Source organism: Tyto alba, unplaced genomic scaffold (genome assembly GCF_018691265.1).
Source record: "Tyto alba isolate M040663 unplaced genomic scaffold, T.alba_DEE_v4.0 Super-Scaffold_16, whole genome shotgun sequence".
Lineage (NCBI taxonomy): Eukaryota > Metazoa > Chordata > Aves > Strigiformes > Tytonidae > Tyto > Tyto alba.
In genome coordinates, this window is record NW_024881278.1 from 29,893,363 (window position 1) to 29,911,705 (window position 18,343).

The 18,343-nt window shown below is 46.3% G+C and overlaps 1 protein-coding gene and 1 long non-coding RNA gene across 5 annotated transcripts in view; one reads left to right on the forward strand and one right to left on the reverse strand.

The window, feature by feature from the left end:
- XPO5 (exportin 5) overlaps positions 1 to 18,343 on the forward strand; it is a 30,874-nt gene that overhangs the window by 8,078 nt on the left and 4,453 nt on the right. For 2 of the 4 annotated variants that reach the window (XM_042789783.1, XM_042789785.1), the window contains 17 exons: positions 336 to 419; positions 830 to 955; positions 1,203 to 1,293; positions 2,610 to 2,738; positions 3,426 to 3,541; positions 4,509 to 4,664; positions 5,092 to 5,133; positions 5,698 to 5,805; positions 7,144 to 7,343; positions 7,949 to 8,048; positions 9,020 to 9,201; positions 14,004 to 14,104; positions 15,212 to 15,308; positions 15,827 to 15,963; positions 16,581 to 16,678; positions 17,181 to 17,227; positions 17,435 to 17,529. In XM_042789783.1, the coding sequence (XP_042645717.1) occupies positions 336 to 419; positions 830 to 955; positions 1,203 to 1,293; positions 2,610 to 2,738; positions 3,426 to 3,541; positions 4,509 to 4,664; positions 5,092 to 5,133; positions 5,698 to 5,805; positions 7,144 to 7,343; positions 7,949 to 8,048; positions 9,020 to 9,201; positions 14,004 to 14,104; positions 15,212 to 15,308; positions 15,827 to 15,963; positions 16,581 to 16,678; positions 17,181 to 17,227; positions 17,435 to 17,529 (1,909 nt within the window). The remainder of the gene's footprint in view (positions 1 to 335; positions 420 to 829; positions 956 to 1,202; positions 1,294 to 2,609; positions 2,739 to 3,425; positions 3,542 to 4,508; positions 4,665 to 5,091; positions 5,134 to 5,697; positions 5,806 to 7,143; positions 7,344 to 7,948; positions 8,049 to 9,019; positions 9,202 to 14,003; positions 14,105 to 15,211; positions 15,309 to 15,826; positions 15,964 to 16,580; positions 16,679 to 17,180; positions 17,228 to 17,434; positions 17,530 to 18,343) is intronic. The other 2 variants (XM_042789784.1, XM_042789786.1) reach the window with 1 other exon arrangement.
- On the reverse strand, positions 12,049 to 14,009 carry LOC122153193. The gene is made up of 2 exons (XR_006165056.1): positions 13,889 to 14,009; positions 12,049 to 12,975 (listed from the first exon to the last, which is right to left on the reverse strand). It is a non-coding gene; the product is annotated as an uncharacterized LOC122153193 (long non-coding RNA).

Genomic DNA, 18,343 nt, shown 5'->3' on the forward strand with positions numbered 1-18,343 from the left:
GGGTGGGCTTGCCCCAGCAGAAGTAAAATCGTGGCTCATAGCAGCAGCAGCAGTTATGAATTTGGTTTTAACAGAACTCCAGTATCTGAGAATCACCCTTTTCTCATGAATGAGGGTGGTGCTGTCTCTAGCACTTCCAGGCTGCTCAGCAGAATTTGCTACTCCTCAGGCTATACTGGTTTCAGAAAAAATCACAGTTGTTCAGTGTTTCTGTCTCTGCTCCTTTACAGTCTGTGGCCTTGGATCTGATGTTCCTGCTTTACCTAGAGACATACCAGTTGTGAGCCCATCATGACACACTATATTTTTTCTGAAATTGTTTGTCTTCCTAATAGGGCTCAGATTCTGAGGTGGAAACGCCAACCAACTTTGGAAAATACCTTGACTCGTTTTTAGCCTTCACAACCCATCCCAGCCAGGTATGTAAAGGGCTGAAAGTCTCGTGTATGGCTGTGTAAGAATGTGTGAATGCATAATTGAGCTAACCTGTAGAAGAGTGCAAAACTTCAGCTGCCAAATACTGTGCTCCAGGCTCTCCATTTCAGCTGAAGGCCTGGAAGGCAGACTGGTCTCTCCTCCATTACCACCCCATTGGAACAGTGCCTGCCACAGAGGTGCTGAGTAGAAAGTGCAGAATTTGCAATCTGCCCTAGTATTTACTTAGAGACTTTCGGTGTTCTGGAAGCTTGGGTTGTGCTTGCAAGGTGCCTTGGCCTCAACCGAATAGTCAGTGTCATTTGCTGTTGCATTCTGATAGCAATGCTTGATGTTAGCAGTGGAGATTCCAGCACTGAAATCCTTCTCTGTTCCCCTCTCTGCTCGCCCACAGTTTCTGCGCTCTTCCACCCAGATCACATGGGGAGCCCTCTTCCGGCATGAAGTTCTGTCTCACGACCCCTTGTTGCTGGCTATGATTCCCAAGTATCTCCGTGCATCTATGACCAACCTAGTGAAGGTATGTGGGAACCGTGGCCGGATAGGTGTGAGAAGGTGCCTCGGTGAACCTGGCCTGTGGACCATGGGGGAGAAACTAAATTTTTATTGTGTCTGTCAAAAACATGATCTCCAGGCCACTGAGCAGACGACTCTATCTCAACATTTTACTGCCTGCTCCTTGCCTTCAGTCTTCATCTCCTTGAAGCCGGTGTTAGTTGTGATGGGTGACTTCTCTTCCTTCCTGACCTTGTCCGCTCTGTCTCCAGGTGGGCTTTCCCTCTAAAACGGACAGCCCCAGTTGCGAATACTCCCGCTTTGATTTTGACAGTGATGAGGACTTCAATGCCTTCTTCAACTGTAAGTTGCCATCACCCTGTGTGGATGCTGTTGGTGCCTTTCCTTTTAACTTTCAGTTGCTGGCTGAGCTTGGAGCCAGCATGGTAGCACGTTGGTGTGGTCGCTTCCACTTCTGTCTTTACTCTTTCAGCCTGGATCTTGGAGTTAAATTAATTTAGGATTTTCCTGTAGCAGCTCAGGCGTTTCATTTTACTTACTTTTTGCTACTATTTTGCTTGCTGGCCAGGTAGGTGGCCTAGTAGTATTTGCTACCTAGTGTCAAAGGAAATGTGCTTCTTGATCACCCAGAGGAGGAAATGTAACAGCCTGAAGTCCTGCTCAGGTTAGGAGAGGAAGGCAGCTCACAAAAGAATTTCCATGTAATTCCAGAAAGAAAATCTGTCTTGGCCATGCTAAGAAGCTTCTGGTTCAGTGCCAACATCTAGAGTTGAGCAGTTAAAATAGCCAAATTTAATCATGATCTTAAACCAGCAAAAGATTTCAAGTGTTACTTTTTTCTATAGCTTATTAGATAGTTTATTTTTTACTTACTGTAATAAATCGATTTGGGTGGAAATCAAAAAGTAGATAAATACACAAAGCCAGAATCTGAAATACTTTTAGGGAGTTCAGTTATATTGAAGGTATTACATATATAAGAAAATAAAACTGGTTTGAAACACAGAATAAAATTACTTGATAAAACAACTCTTTTAAACAATGCGAGTTACATCTGTAGTCAGCAGAGCTGATTCTTTTGTGTGGTCACATACTGGAATATTTTGAAACAAATGACATTCCTGTTCTGTACTTTGCTCTTAATATCTTTGAAATTGAAGACAAGACTACTTTGGGTTTTTTGAGTTTGCATTGGTTTGCCTAGAATCTGAACTGGATTAATTTGAATAATCTAGAAACACTGTGTTTAGCTGAAGAAAGTGGTAGTTACCTAATGCTGTTTTTCTATCTCAGTATCTCAAGGTGCTTTGTAAGCAGCAAATGTGTATAGTTTGAAGAATTTTTAAAATTAAAAATAGAGGCTCAATTGTAGTAAATCTACGTTTAGCACAGATTTTCATAATTCATAATTAAAATTGCATTTTAATTGCACTTCTTTTTATGTTAATCCCTCATTTTTTGCTCCATTTAAATCACTTTAAAAATTGCCCATCCTGTTACACCCAGTTTACTGACTGTATATCTGAGCTTACTACACAGCTATTGCCAGAGCGACAGTCCATAATATTCCCAGGTCTGCAAAGCTGCAGGTGAGCTTTGGGGAAGGGAGCATTTGCAGCATCAGCTTGTCGCATGGTGCCTGATTTTTTTCACTGCAGCTTTCCGAGCCCAGCAAGGAGAGGTGATGAGGATGGCTTGTCGTCTGGACCCTCGAACTGGCTTCCAAATGGCTGGCGAATGGCTGAAGTACCAGCTCACAGCTCCTGTTGATACTGGGCCCATGAACTGTAAGTTACCTGAAAGAAAGCAGGGATATGGGATTTGGTTTTTAATTCAAGCCAAGAAGAAACTTCTTTGCTTTTTTTTGGGGGTTTTCTTTGAGAGAACCAAGTCTCAACACTAGGTTTTCAGGCTTTTAAGGTGAAAAGCAAATTAAAAGCAAAATCACATCAAACCCACCACTCCCCAAATGTAACACTTTCAGTCTACCTGTGGAATAGTTAATGTAAAGCCCCTGGGTCCTCTTTTCCCTCCCCCAAATCTCTCTGCAAAACAGAGGCAGCTGTCCCTCTGATACAACTTTACAATTATTTGGGCCCTGTTATCTCTGTTACATATTGATTATTTTTGTTCAGGGAAGTTCAGCCTGCCTGGCAAATCCCTCTGTCAGTCACCTTGCTTTCCTCCTGTGAAGGGAGGCCACCTGCAGTGCTGAATCTGGGCATGTGGTCTCCCTGCCTTCCTTTTCCTTTCTGTGATCTTTTGGTGTTGCTCCCTATAGTATCTCAAACATCAGACTTACGTCTCAGGAGGCCAGTCACACGGGAGTACCTAATTGCCAGGCACCTGCAGGGAGAGCTGCATGACCAAAATACTTGTGAGCACTGAGATGTTGCAGCGCAGGAGCTTATCAGCCTGCAGTTGTGCATGTGGGGAGGAGCATGGTGAAAGCTTCGGTGTTCTCTTCCTTTCAGCTAAGACAGGCGAAGGTCTCTGCTCCATCTTCTCTCCATCCTTTGTGCAGTGGGATGCCATGACCTTCTTCTCGGAGAGCGTCATCAGCCAGATGTTTCGAACCTTGGATAAAGACGTATGTGTATCAGATGCTCTTGCCTGCTCTCCTGGCTTGTTCTGGGTTGACATGAGTGGGTTTTTTCAGCTGTGTTGTCCTTGAAAATTTCGTAGTAACCAGTTCACGTCCATGCAAAAACCCAAATTGTTTGGTGAGTGATTCTCACAAGTAGTGATCCTTCTTTAGATGGGACCAAACTCATACTGGCTTACTTGCAGCATGTCTTGCTTCTGGACACTATGCCATGAGAAGTCACAGGAGAGCACTTGAATGGCATGCTTTGACATAGTGCCTTGCTAGAGGAGAAAAGGACTGCTTAAGCAGATATTTCCTGAGTTTATTCTTTTTAATTATCTCCTGATTAGATTTTTTAATTTTATTTTATTTTATTTTTTTTAAACTTGCAACTAAATGAGAGTAACTCATGCTCGAGGAGTAGGAGATCAGAAGCAGTTTCTCTGCTTTTAGTTCAACAGCAGGAAAATCAGAAGGAAAGCATTTTTGTCCTCAGTCTGATACAGACTGACTTGATTTTTTTATTAATTAGGCTGCTCCTGCACTTTAGTTCATCATTCTGATGATAGGAATATAATTATATGGTTGATATAGTTGGTTAAGCGTGGAATCTGTTGGACAGAGTCAAGGGGAGAATTGAGAGTCAAACTGAGAGGAAATTTGCCTTTCCTGGAAGTGCCAGCAATAGAATGGGGACTTGAGATGGCAATGCTGCTGTCCTTTCTTCCCTCAGCAAGTGCATGTAGCACACAGTTAAACTGAGGTTTCTACTGCTTTTCTCTCTGCTTTGAGAACAGCTGTGTTCAGTTGAGAGACCTGACATGACCACAGCAGCTCCATGGCCTTCCCATAGGGAGTTGGAGGGTGTGTGATACAGGCTGAAGTACTGAGTGTTGCCTCCTGTTTGTTTTTTTTTTTGTTTGGTTTTTTTTTTCCCTTTCTTCCTTCTTTCCCTTTGCTGCCTTTGTAGGAAATCCCAGTGAACGACGGCATAGATCTGCTGCAGCTTGTTCTTAATTTTGAAACAAAGGATCCTCTCATCCTGTCCTGTGTGCTTACCAATGTCTCTGCTCTCTTCCCATTTGTCACTTATCGACCAGAGTACCTACCGCGAGTACTTTCCAAGGTAGGTACTTGCAGACCATGCTAAAATCAGGTAGGCTTTTTGTGGTGCAAGGCCCTTGTACTAAGCTGCGGGAGGTAATCCTCTTGACAGTACTGTCAGGGAAGGACTATCCTTCGTGTTAAAGATGGGAAAAACTGAGACTGAGTCTTGTTCAAAAAGAAACATCATCAACAAATATTTTGTAGTTTCTAGCCTTAAATCTCAACATTAAGTGCATGCTCTGGCCAGTAAGCACCATGTTTCATTTCAGGGCCTTGCTGTGCTGATGATTCATCTTTCAACTTGGTCAGGGGTTCTTCACTGGCTTTAATGAAATTGCCCTAGAGTCTTATGATCTATTCTTTGAGCTCAAAATACATTTGAGTGCTGGATATTAACAAATGATGTGAGTTTTTGGATTTTTTTTTTTTCCTCCCTTTTCTCACAGCTGTTTGCTTCAGTTACCTTTGAAGTTATAGAAGAAAGTAAGGTATGTCTGAATTATTATCTGCTAATGAGCTATAACAATTAGATCAAATAATATTCTGTTTGAAAGCATGCTGAGTCTGAAGACTCTGCTGCATTATGGTAGTCCTGCTCCTGAAAAGTGCTGGGAAGCCCAGGTGTAACTGATCGCTTCTTGGCTGACAGAGCCTAAGGCCACAGGTGTGATCTAAGGCCAGGGCACTTACTCCCCCAGTCTGTGCTGGCTTTCCTGAGGGTGAAATCCCTTCATTAGCTGTGGGTATTTTTAGCAGTTGGCATGTGTGGCTGTGAAGGATGGCTGTAAAGCTGCCAGCTACCTCAGGAGTGCTTGGAGTCTTGAAATAGTAAGATCCATGGCATCTTCACTCCTGGAGTAGAGCTTGTTTGAACATGGGCTTCTTGAGTTGCCTGCTGCTCCAGAGGAACTTTGTTGTGTGATTGTTTGGGGTGGGGGGGTGCAGAAATGCTTTTTAAATCTGTACTGAAGAGTGCAGAAAACTGTATGTAATGCATTTGTCTCTTGAAGATACCCTGCATTTGTCTGAACTTTTGTTTTGTTGCATTGAAGTTTGTTGTGTCTGTCCAGGCTCCTAGAACTCGAGCAGTGAAGAATGTGAGAAGGCATGCATGCTCCTCAATTATAAAGATGTGTCGGGATTACCCTCAGCTTGTCCTGGTATGTAAATTCAACTTTGTTATGAAGAGTCTTGCCTCAATTTCAGCTGGATTTTGTGGGATCTTCAGCTTCCTGTGCCACAACCTCTGTCTTTCTTCCAAGAAACATTCCTGCTGCACAAATGGCAAAGTGTTTTATTCCCTGCACCTCCTTTCTTCCTCCTGCCACCCCTGCCTAATTTTCTGCCTGAAGAGTTGAATTGTAAAGTGATGGGTTAAATGAAAAGATGATGAGTTAAATGCAAAAGGGATGATGAGGAGGATACAAGCAGCACTAAATTCTTTTTATGGGAATGTTTGCTGAATTTCCATTTTGTCTTATGTGGTGGTCTCAACTGATTCCTTAGCTGAAGACACTAGCAAGGACTAATCTCTGACTTTCTTCAATTACTTAACAGAATGTAGGAACAAGAAGAGAGTATTTGTTTTCTGGATTAGCTTGAGGAGACTAGAAAAAACAAACATGTTTTAAAATCCATGAGCCAGTGTTTTGTTCGGTTTTGCTGAACTAAACAGGGCACATGTAGCTCTGAACTCCTTTCTTTAGCAGTGTTTGTGTGGAGTGGCTCTAGGACTGTGGGAGCACCATAGGACATTTCTAGTTTAAACAAAGACATGTTTTGAGGGTGCTGATTAAGGTAATTTAGGGGTTCCAGTCTGCATTCTGCAACAGTTGCTAAGAACTAGCATGTTTGTCTTTGTCACACTCTTTCGGTCCTTGAACTACAGCTCCCTCCTTCCCATGGCCAGCCAGACATTTCACTGGAAGAGTCAATGGCCCAGAGCAGCCCCAAAATAGGTTCAGATGAGTTTGCTGAAGGGAGGTGATTGCTAATGCTTATACAAAGTTACAGTCAGACATGGTTGCGGCTAGAGTGAGTAGGGAAGAAATTCAACCATTCCTCTGGAGTTAGTGATAACCATATGAATCGTTGTGAGCAGAGAGATGGAAGAATCTAAGCCTGGCACCTGAGAGCCAAAGGAGTGAGGGACTTTCTGTGAGTAAATAAAAGCACCGGAACTACTTTGAGGTGTGACACTGCTGTAAGGGATATGACTTCCTAGAAGATAGAGATTTCCTCTGCTTTTTTCAGTTATTCTGGAGACTAAAGTAAACTGGATGCAGGATGTTGATAGGGGGTTGGGAAGAAAAGAGGTTCTTTCAGACTGAGCATTCAGAGGATCTTGAGACTAAGGAGATGGCTGTGTAGGGAAAAGGGAATTTAGACATGTTCCTCCAGCCATTCTGTGTGGCACAGTACACCCCACTTCTGCCTCCCCCAGTGGCCCTCCTCCACACCATATGCATGATGTTCTTCCACTTGGATGTGTTTTCTAGCCAAACTTTGAGATGTTGTACAACCACGTGAAGCAGCTGCTCTCCAATGAGCTACTTCTGACGCAGATGGAGAAGTGCGCTCTTATGGAGGCCCTCGTCCTCATCAGCAACCAGTTCAAGGACTACGAGCGGCAGAAAGCTTTCCTGGAGGAGCTCATGGCTCCTGTTGCTGGCTTATGGCTCTCCCCAGAGATGCAGAGGTATGGGTCATTTTTCTGAGCGTGGAGCTGGAGGTGTTGCAGAGGTAGTGTGCCCAACAGGAGAATGCGCAAACCAGCTGAGGGTGGTGGGGTGCCTCGTGACCTCCTGTGCTCTGAGCAGCCACTGTGGTAATCGCTCTCCTGCAGTTCAGAAACTGCCAACTGAGTCTAAATGGTGTTTGTTGACAATTGCTGGGTAAGAGTTGTTTGAGGTGATAGAGGAACACTTCATGCTCAAAGCATTTGCAGAAAGTGAGAAGTAAAAGATGTCTTTGCTCGTCTCCAGGAGGAACTAGGAAGCTGAGCTCTCCAAGCTGAGGTGTCCTGCAGCCTGGGGCAACTGGGCATGCAGAAGAATTTTCCCAGCAGGGCTATCTTCAGAAGAGATTCAAAGGTTTTAGGTCCCCGTGGCCCAGAAGTACTGGAGATACGTGGAGAGTGCATGCATCGCTGGTGCTTTTTGTCATGTTCCAACATACAGTGTGGAGCACTAGCTAGACTCTCCAGTCTGCTCTGTATTTGTTAAGGTTATTGCCAGTGCAAAGCCCTGCTCAGGTGCCCTGGTACAAACAATAATCCCCATTGCTGTCTCTTGCTGCTGCCAGAGTCCTCTCGGATCCTGAAGCCTTTATCTCCTATGTGGGTGCAGACAACAAAATTGCTGATCCAGTCTTGGAAGATCCTAGTGGCCTGAACCGCTCTAGAGTGAGTATCGGTACCAGGAGAGGTGTAATCCGTAGCAAGATGGGACTTGACTCCTTCCATCCCCCATTTCTGTTGTGGTTACACACAAGATGACTTGACTCCTTCCATCCCCCATTTCTGTTGTGGTTACACACAAGATGTCTCCTGATCATCTACTACTTTAGGGTGCGGATCAGTAGCTTTTTCGGATTGCAAAATAACAGGCTGGCTTTTGCCTCTTTAAGCTACAGTAATGAGCATGTAGGCCATGCAAAACCGGATTATTTGGCAGAGTAAAGCACCCTATTCCCTGCTTTTTGTGTAGCGGAGTTTGGTTTTGGAGAAGCAGTTGGCTTAAATGATTTTTGGAAATATGGTGCAGTGAATTGTGCATTTTGAGGCAGGCCGTATGGAAAGCATCGTGCTGAGACTAGCATGGAATGTAATCAAAATGCATCCAAGAAGGCTTGTGTTGAGTTGTTGGTGAAAAGTCTTCGCTTCTTGGACAGACTGCAAATGGAGTTGCCATTTGCCATTCTACAGATCTTTAGATCTGTAGAAGACACTGAAGTGCAGTCCACAGAGCTGTGCTGCTGATTTGAGGCTAATGCAGTTTGACCACTGTGTCACTGCAGATCTTTACATCTGTCTGAGCACATGAAGGAGATGAGGAACTGATGGTCTAGACCCTTCCATTTAGAGGGCAACCTACCTGGTTGCTTGCTTACTCATGAGACCATATGCATTCCTGCTTTGTCTAATTGCAATTTCGTAGGCTGTCCTGCCATGGCCAAGGGTCACTGAAAGTGATGGAACGTAGTGTGATCGTTTGCTGTGTTTTCTTGGCAGCACTCCCACCAGAGTTTGTTCCTATAGCTAGATTAGGTTCACTGTAGAGTGTTCTCCTTGAGATGGGATGATGATGGGTCCCTCTGAAAACATATATAATCAAGTTGTGCTAAGAAACGTTCTTTCCACATCTCTTGCTGCAGATAAGCTTTTGTGTGTACACCATCCTGGGAGTTGTGAAACGGGCTCGTTGGCCTGCTGCTACTGAAGAGGCGAAGGCTGGAGGATTCTTGGTGGGATTCATGCCCAGTGGAAGTCCAGTCTACCGTAATCCCTGCACTGAGCAGGTCCTGAAGCTTCTTGACAATTTACTTGCTCTTATAAGGTGGGTCAAGTTGACTTGAAATCATTTATGTTGACTTAAGCATCTCTGAAAGCCAAACTGTGATAAATACATGGAATGCTCAGAGCATGTTCTCCCAGTGAAGCCAGCGGGAACACAGGCCGGTGCAGGTGCCCAAGTACTGTTCCTGACTGTTCACAGTGGGGAATGGCACTGGGGAAACTGGAGCCTTCTGAATGTTCATTGGCCTGGCCTACGAGAGTCCATCAAAGCCAATGGGAGCTTGGGCTGGGGTTGCCTCCCCCACCTCCACTGCTATAAATCTGCCACCCAGTTAATCGTTTCTCAACTAACATCTCTGCTCTGCCCTCAGCCCCTACAAGGCCACCTCTCCAGTCACCACCAGGGCAGTCCCAGCTCTCATCACATCCTGTTTGCATTGTTCTCTCTTCAGTGTTAAATTAAGCTGGTTTTGCTGAACGTGAACACCAGCCTCCTGAAGCACTGTCTGCTGTTGAAGTCAGTGATGCATACTCTCAGGCTGTTGCTACCTTGCAGTGCCTCTCTGCATGTCACTGGTGGTGTGTACATCTGTGGCAGCCAGAGGAGGGAGCAAGAGAAGGCAGGAAAGGGGAATCCTGAATAACACAGTTCCCAGAATTATAAAGGAGGATTCTGTCTCAGAGTAACTGCTGACACTGGGATTTTGCCAGGCTTATGGGGCAATTTTGTGAGATGATACTACACGTTATGTACTTGAAAACTTGAGTCTCTGTCCTTGGCAGGAGCCTGTTGGGAAAGAGCGTTTTCAGATCCACTTAGATTTTTTTCAGCTCCCAGGTCTGTGAGGAAAGGGGCCCTATTACTCGAGCTCTGTCTAGTCAGGTGTGTTTGGTAGTCACTGAGCTCAGGACTGTGCTGCTTCCAGTGAGAAGCAACATGGTGGACTGGCGAGATGAGCACATGCTGTCTTGGCCCACCATAGCTGTGCTGCTTCTCACAAAGCTCTGTAGCACAGCAGGTGGTGCTTTGGCCAGGGAGCAGGGTTGAACCATCTTGTTACGGCTGCGGAGTTGTGCTTGAAGTCTTTTTGCCTTTTATCCTGGAAGGCTGAAGATCCTGTCGATGAGCTTTTGGGAGAGATTGGGTAGAGCGGAGTTGCCTGAGTAGAGGTAGCCTCATGCCACTTCTTCCAGAGCCTGGATCATGGCCCGTACTGTGGGAGATCAACTAAACCAGTGCCCAAGGTCTGAACAAGCACAACAGATGGACTTTCTGCTTGTGCAGTTGCTGTTCTTGCCACAACTTATGCATTATTAAAAACACTTGGGATCTCTTTTACAAGCTTAGGAAACTATTGTCAAACTCATCACTACCTGTAAAGAAGCAGAAATGCTGTGCCTGCTTGTTTGCCACCTCCAGGAAAATGCATGGGCTATGTTCTGTTGCCACTGCTTCCCCATCTGCGTAAAGGAAGAGGCTCCCTGGCTATTTTTTGAGATAATGCATCTGTGTTGTTCAAGCATCTTCCCTGCAGACCAAAATCTTTTCTGAACACGGGGCAGTAACATACAGGGAGCAGCTTGTCCTTCACTCAGAGGTATCCAGGCTTTTCTTAAGGCTGGATGCTCCAACAAAAGCCAGTGAGTGAAGTATTAAGAGCAGTAGATCCTCTACCTCACACCTTTCCTGTTTGATGCTGGATATAGAGGCTTCTGTGTGACAACTGCAAGCTCATAGTTGTTCAGTGCCAGTGTTGATGCTGCTTATGTCCTTCTGGAGAAGTTGGAGCTTGTGCTATAGAGCTTCTGGTGTGGTTTTCATTGGCTTTGAGTGCCTTTTCAACGTACTGCTTCCTCAGGCCCTCTTTAATATGGATTACACAAGAGAATATGGAATCTGTAGCAGCCTGTCAGCAGGCAGGAACTACAGGGATATGAGGAAAGGCGCCTGGCAGGAGAGCTGCTTGTGTTGAGGATGCCTTCAGGAACATAGTTGCATTACTACCTGGGAATAATGGGTGCTTCTCTTAGCTCTGTGCCATTAGGCAGCTTTCTGTGGGGATAAGCAAGGCCCAGTGTTGCTCATGTGCTTCTGCAGGAAGAGGATGTGGAAGTCCTCACAGATTGTGTTGGTTACTGTGTGAGCAGATCTGCAAGTGGCAGCAGCATGGATCCTACTGAGCATCTGGATCAAGCACCAAGTCAGGCACCAGTATGCAAAAAAAAAGTACATTTTGCAGACTGAGCCGTTGGGTCTGCTGCTCTCTGGGTGTTGTGTGGCATTCTGCTGTCTTTGCAGACCGAGGCAGTGAGAGTTGTTAAGCCATTGGGTCTTTGCCAGGGTAAGTAGCTTTGGTCTCGTGAATGAGACCAAAGAGCTGAGAGGAATGAGAGGGAGTTCAAGTAACAAGATAAAATTACGTAGTTTTGAGTAGCATCTTTCTGTGCCTACCCATATTTGTCTCTGTCTTGATAGCTGTATTTACCAAATTATTTTGAGGTTGCTTTGTTAATCACTGCTTTCAGCTTTTTGCGTGATGATTCTCCTGTCTTCCACGGTACTTCATTTCGTCTAGGTGCTTTCTAGCTTCTGGCTTGAATTGATCTCTCCTTAATTTAAACCCAAATCATGATCTCCAGCCACCTTTAGATAAAAGCGCATCCATTCCTGGATTCAGTCACTGCATCAACTGATTGTCACAGCACCTTTATTGTGCTGGAACTTGTTTGTGTTTAGTTACAAATGGACTGGTCAGGCTCAGCAAGTGCTCTGCATAGAGAAAGGCTTTTTTGGAACTCCTCTTGATGAGATGCTGATATTACCAAGGCATTAATGCTGGTGAAGGACTCATCTTCTGGCCTTCAATCCCATCTCTAGGCACCAGACACAGCAGAGCTGTGACCATCCCTGAAAATCCCGCAAGTCTCCTGTCATATCCTTTGCTTGTCTTTTCTAAAGCATAAATGTCTCTTGAATTTTGTTTTTGCATGTTCTCCCGTGCGCGGGATGCCCAGGAGTGCTGCTCGCTGCTGAGAGTCTCAGCTGGAACATGCCTAGGGACTACATCCTCATCATGTACGAGGGCTGTTTTATGCTTTTTAACTCCCAGTGGGGAGCAGCTGATCAGCCGTTTTCTCTCTGTTGCCACTGGGACTTTGCTAAAGTATTAGCTAAGGGAGATCGGCCTGTGAGTGAACATCTGCCCTCGCAACTGTCAAAGCTGAGAAAATGCTTCAAGGACTCTGAAAAAACTAAGGACCACGGCCACAGGTTCAGGATATGACTGTCTGGCTCATCCTGCTGGAGTTAGAGCAATGGGATTTCAAGGGTCACCACCACAATTGCACAGTCCTGGGGTTCACCCCACTGCCCTTCTGCCCAGCATGAGGCAAAGCCAACATTGGCATGGAGCAGGCAGGAGACATACAAGAGGAGATGATTTCAGCAGCTAGGTTTTAGGATAGCTTCAATCAGGAGTGCACAGTCAGAGGAACAACGTTATCCAAACTTCTGTGGAGGCTGAGCTGTTCCCTGGACCCTCTTGGGAAAGTAAAACCAGCTTGTGCCCCCTTTGAGGCCCGTTGCATGGTGTTAGATCCAGCCCAGAATGAGAGTATGAGCTATTAAGAAGTCATTTTTGTAGCTTGCTCTTATGAAGTTTACATACTTGCCTTCCTCACGTGCAGTGAGCAGGGAAGTATTTAACACTTGCAGAGAGAAATGGGATAGTTGCTGTTTCGGACCTAACTCAGGCTCTCTGCAAACTCAGGCAGATGTCACTGCATTGGGGATGACAGGATTGTGAACATAGACCTTCAAAAAAAAAAAAAAAATTAAAAAATCACTGAGACATGAGTGAAAGCTGAGACTCTGGAGAACGTACTGAGGTCTGTCCGCGCTCCCTTCCCCCAGCCATTCCCATGTATTCCCCTGCTTTGGGAAATGCTGCTCTAGGGGGAGATACTGAGTTGCCCTTGATCACCTCTAGCAGCAGGTACAATGGCATTGCAGTTTTGGAGGAGGCTGCAGGATTTGTGCTGTGTGCAGCTGGCGACACGCAGAGTGGAGGTCTGAGGTCTCAAAGGAGAGAGGTAGGTGAGAGAGACACCCCCTGCCGAGTCCAGCTCTGAGTGTCAGTACCCTGGCTAAGAGGGGACCCATTTTGGCCTGGATGGCAAGAACCAGCCACCCGTGGCTGAATTGGTGTCCCTCATGGAAAGCGGACCGTGGCCGCCTCCTGATGATGCGGAATTGTTCCCAGCTGGATGTGTTGTCCAGGGGGCACATGCGTCTGCCACGAGTAACATCTGATCGGACTGATGTTCTCCCTAGAGTCCCTCCGATGCCACCTGCCATTCTGGGGGCTGTGACCCATCCCTGGGGGGCAGTGTGTGTATTTTGGAGCTGAAACAGCCCCTCCCTCTGCAGGGGCCTTAGGTGCAGAAGATCTTTTGAGATTGCAGAATCCGTGTCTTGTCAGTTTTTAAAATACATTCTCTGATCCCTTTGGCCAAGCTAATAAGCTGTTGCCAGCATCATCTGGAGAATTGCTGGGAGTTTTTACTGCCAGTGCTTGCAAGGGGTGGGGTGAACTGAAATAAGTGGAAGGGGCAGCCAGGAGATTCAGGACATGAGGTGGAGTCACTCCATGTCTCTGTCGGGTCAGCTTCCTGTATATTTTTGCAGGTGGGGAAGGGGGATCCCATGCACACGTGCTTGGTCTCACCTTCCTCATCATCTGCCTCAGAGGAGCTGTTCACAAGCTGAAGGAGAGGATCCCACTGTCATGGGCAAAAGGGGTTGACCCACATGAGTATAAACCAAGTACTCTTCTGTTTCAGGACTCACAACAATCTCTACATGCCAGAGATGGTGGCTAGGCTGGGGGAAACATTTGCAAAGGCCTTAGACATGCTGGAGGTGGAGAAGAATGCCATCCTAGGTAAGGGGCTTCTCTTTGGGAGGAATGTGTGGGCAGATTCTCAGAGGTGTTAGAGGTTGTGGTCCATCAACAGCCCTGGAAGTGAAGAGGGGCTGGAGAGGCAGCTGCTTCATAGTATTTGCAGCTCAGCTGTGATCTGAAGCTGCTGAAATGAAGAAGTTAAATAACTTACCGGTGTCAGACAAATTGGCTGCTTCTGCATGAAATGAAGGGTACCCTACCAAACTGCTTATCCCAGCTGGGCAGTGGTCTCTGCAACATGGCATTTCAGGCTGGAGAGACTGGGGGTGCCGTAATTGTCTGCTTTTGAGCAGAATTAGTGCTCAGCAGGATCCCCGAGTACTGGTGCAGAGACCTGTCCTGGAGGGCAAGAGCCAAGTCCTGCAGTATGGCCCTGTCATTCGTTTCCAGACGGTGTATTAGAAAGAGGCTTTTGGAACCATCTTAAAACAGGTTTGAGCTTGTGAATACAGGAGCCTTTCCAGCCAAGCAGAAGTGGGTGGCCTTGTGGATAAAGTGTGGACCGTGTCTCTGGAAATTGGGGTTTGATTTCAGGTTCTGACAGACAGTGAAATATTTCAGGGAAGTTGCTTTGTCTTTCTTACCTCCGTTTCCTGTCTGTAAAATGAGGAGATGCTTCCTTTACCTCTTTTCTGTGACCTATAAACTCTCTGTCTGTGAACCACTGCACATAAGCAGCAGGGCCTTGATCTCTGCTCTAAACATTTTAATATCATAGTTCAACAGTAGCTTGTGTCCCAACAGAGATGAATACAAAAACCTGAAGGGATGGGCTATTAGAGGAGCTGCACAACTCTCAGCTTTGCTTCTGACTGGGTTCTGACAGCTCCAGTAAGTTTTTATTTGGAGAAATGAAGGGGCTATAACAACTTTAGTGGGAACACCTCTGCTCTGGGTACCTGAACTTGGCTGACCTCTGAGGGGAGGTTCTGCCCCAGAGTTGCTGCACCTCTTCCCGCTTAACTACACGCAGATCTTGGCAAGTGCTTCGCTTGCTGCCATCAAGCTGGGTGGGGCCTACCCAGCACGTCCTGAAGGTGCACTGTGCCTCTCATCTGTGTAGCTGAAGCTTATTCTTTCCCACAGGTCTCCCTCAGCCTCTGCTGGAGCTTTATGACTCTCCTGTTTACAAAACAGTATTAGAAAGGATGCAGGGCTTCTTTTGCACCCTCTACGACAACTGGTAAGAGCACCAGATATTCCCCACACAATTTAGCATTGCACAGCTGGAGCGCGAGGCTACTGCTGGGTGCTGACTTCTTGAGTTAGACTTTTCATGTGGGCTCTATCCTAGAATATCCAAGTACAAGCTGCAGTGGTGAGCTGTACTTGGTGGTTGTAACCTACCACATACACATGGAACAGTCACTGGAGAAAGTACCTCAAAATGTGGATCTGCTTTTAGCTTTTTGGCAGTTAGGTAGTCAGATTGGAACACTTACCTGATATCCTGACCTAGTTTGTTTCTTTAACACTATCAGCACTTAAAAGTGCATTTTAGTGCTTAAATGCTTAATTCATTGTCCCTCCCCAGGTATCCCAAAAAAAAAAAAAGAGATACTGTGCTAAAGTTCTTCTGTAGTATTTGTTTGAGCACAGCATCAATCTAATCTGAAGATTACAGTACTTGTACCCTTTGCAGTCCAGACGCATGTTACCTGTTATCTAGCAGAGTTTCAACTAACTTGTTTTTTGTTGAAGTTTCCACATCCTGGGAAATGCAGGCCCTTCCATGCAACAGGATTTCTACACTGTTGAGGGTCTCGCCACCCAGCTCCTCAGCTCAGCTTTCATCAACCTCAACAACATTCCTGATTACAGACTGCGTCCCATGCTCCGTATCCTTCCGTCATTGTCTCAGGCCAGCTAAGGAGGCTTTGAACACATAAATTGAAAACCTGTGTCTTTTTCAGTATGGCCAAGTGAGAGAAGGGTGTTTGAGGAGGTAAACAAACAGGAATACTCATGGTGTGGATGAGGTGTGACCCTGGGAGGGCACAAGCAGAAGCAGCAGTGCATGGGGTCAGAATAAATCCAAAGGATTTGTGTGGTTCTGAAGGTGCCATAAGAAGTGGGTAATGTCTTCTGCGGGGTAGGGGGGCTTGGATAGTGCAGGAGCTTGAGAGTTGGGTGCCTGACTAGACTTTGTGCTTGTGTGGGAAACCGCATGGGGTTCCTAGCCCACTTTCCCGGGCTGGACATTCAGTCTCACAGCTAGGAAATGGGTGCTAAGGACCCTCAGCTTTCTCAGCTGAACTGTCAGGGTAAGGGGCTGAATACCTCATGCTCTTGCTGTATAGAGATGCCAGTTGTTAATTCAGGGCTGTGAGAAGATGGGCTTCAAGGTGTCGTTCGTTTGGCCTCCCAGTGGAATGGGCTGGTTTGGGCAGTGTGCTGCAGTCGCCCTAGCAGCTGGCCACATGTGCTGGATCTCTTCCTTAACTGGTCTGTGCAGGTGTGTTTGTGAAGCCCTTGGTACTCTCCTGCCCTTCAGAACACTACGAAACCCTCGTCTGCCCCATGCTGGGACCACTCTTTACCTATCTGCACGTGGTAAGAAAACAACTTGTTCCATGCCTGTTCCCTGGCAGCCCAGATTCCCTGTAGCAGCTGGCAGCGACGTGTGAGAACATCTGTCTTTCTAAAGCCAGCAGAGACCAGGGCAGAGACTCGATGCTTAACAATTTTGATGCTATTCAGGGAGGGCTGTTGAGGAGCACTGAACCCTGGCTGTTGCATGACACCCCTTGCTGCAAATTTAAACCTGTGGATATTAGCTCTTCAGCCTTCAGCCCTGAGAATTTTTGTGGGTGGGTTTTTTTGCCTGTGTCCTCTCATTTCCCTGACAGCTTGCTCAGGGTCCTACAGCCAGCACACCCACAGCATCTTCAGCACAGCTGGTAGCAGTTCTTGTCCTATTCAAAAGGAAGCTTGGCATAAGAGCTGCGTTTAAAGCCTTTGTGCTTCTATCAGCAGCCATCACTTGAGCCTCTTTGCATTGTGTCCAGCATTGCTCCTTAGGAAGGTACTGAATCTTCTCTTTTGTCTTGAACAGAGGTTGTCTCAGAAATGGCAGGTGATCAACCAGCGAAGCATGCTCTGGTAAGCTTCCTCCTCTTGATATGAAGGGAGAGTGGGGAGTGGGATGGAGCTTTGGTCCTTTACACACTGCTTTGCCCAGGGAACAACCTTGTCAGCAGAGCGCTGGAAAACACTGTGCTTACCCTGAGGGCGACCCATTCCCTGTGCTTGGGCAGAAGGGATATTTTAAGATATTGGCTCCCTTCACACTAAACCTGTTTTCTTCAGTGAGGATGATGCTGCAGATGACAACCCTGAGTCTCAGGAGATGCTTGAGGAACAGCTGGTCAGGCTGCTGACCCGAGAAGTAATGGATCTCATCAGTAAGTGAAATCAAGCTAGATCCCCTGGGATATTTGGAAAGTTTGTCCTGGGGAAGACAACAGGAATTTCCAATGTGCAGTAAAACTTGAACTATAATGGCCTGTATTATTTACCATAATCCTTAGAAGGCAAGTTTGAGACAGTTCTTAGCTAAAACCTAGTAAGAGATCAATCAAAAACCTTCAGAAGAGAGTTTCTTCCTTTTGTTTTGTCAGCATCTAGGGCTCCATGTTATTGGCACTGTCTGTGTAGGAGTCTGGTCTTCCTTTGGAATCTAGGTTCTCCCTTTCTGCACCTGGAGCCCAATATGGGACATCAATTTGTGGACAACCTGAGTGTAGAATAGTTTTGTTGCTGGCAATTGCCATGTCTCTAGCCAGACAGAAGGGAAGAGTCCCTCCCCCAAAGCAATCTCCCTTCTTACTGTTCCCTTCCTCCAACATCGTGTTTTTGTCAGCGTGGCTCTGAGCAGAGAGGCTGGGAAAATTGACTTGGCATACAGATTACAGATCCTCAACCTCCTATCTCCTTGTTGCCTTAAGATGGTGTTCTTCTCAGGTTATAGTCTTCAAATGGTTTTGCACGTTCCTGGTGCTCAGTAGTTTGAAGCAGCCACGGTGCAACGGGTTCCACTGTGGGAGGATGCTGTGGGTGGGGGGTGTCAGACTTCCATGTAGTGCAGTATTTGGCTTTATACTGGGCTTTCAGATTCTTCAGATACTGTGTAAGGGCTGGGGGAGCTTGAGGCAGCTGTGAGCCCATCAGAGTCTGTAAGATAATCTCTGCGTGTTCTAAAGTAGCATCTTTTCTTCT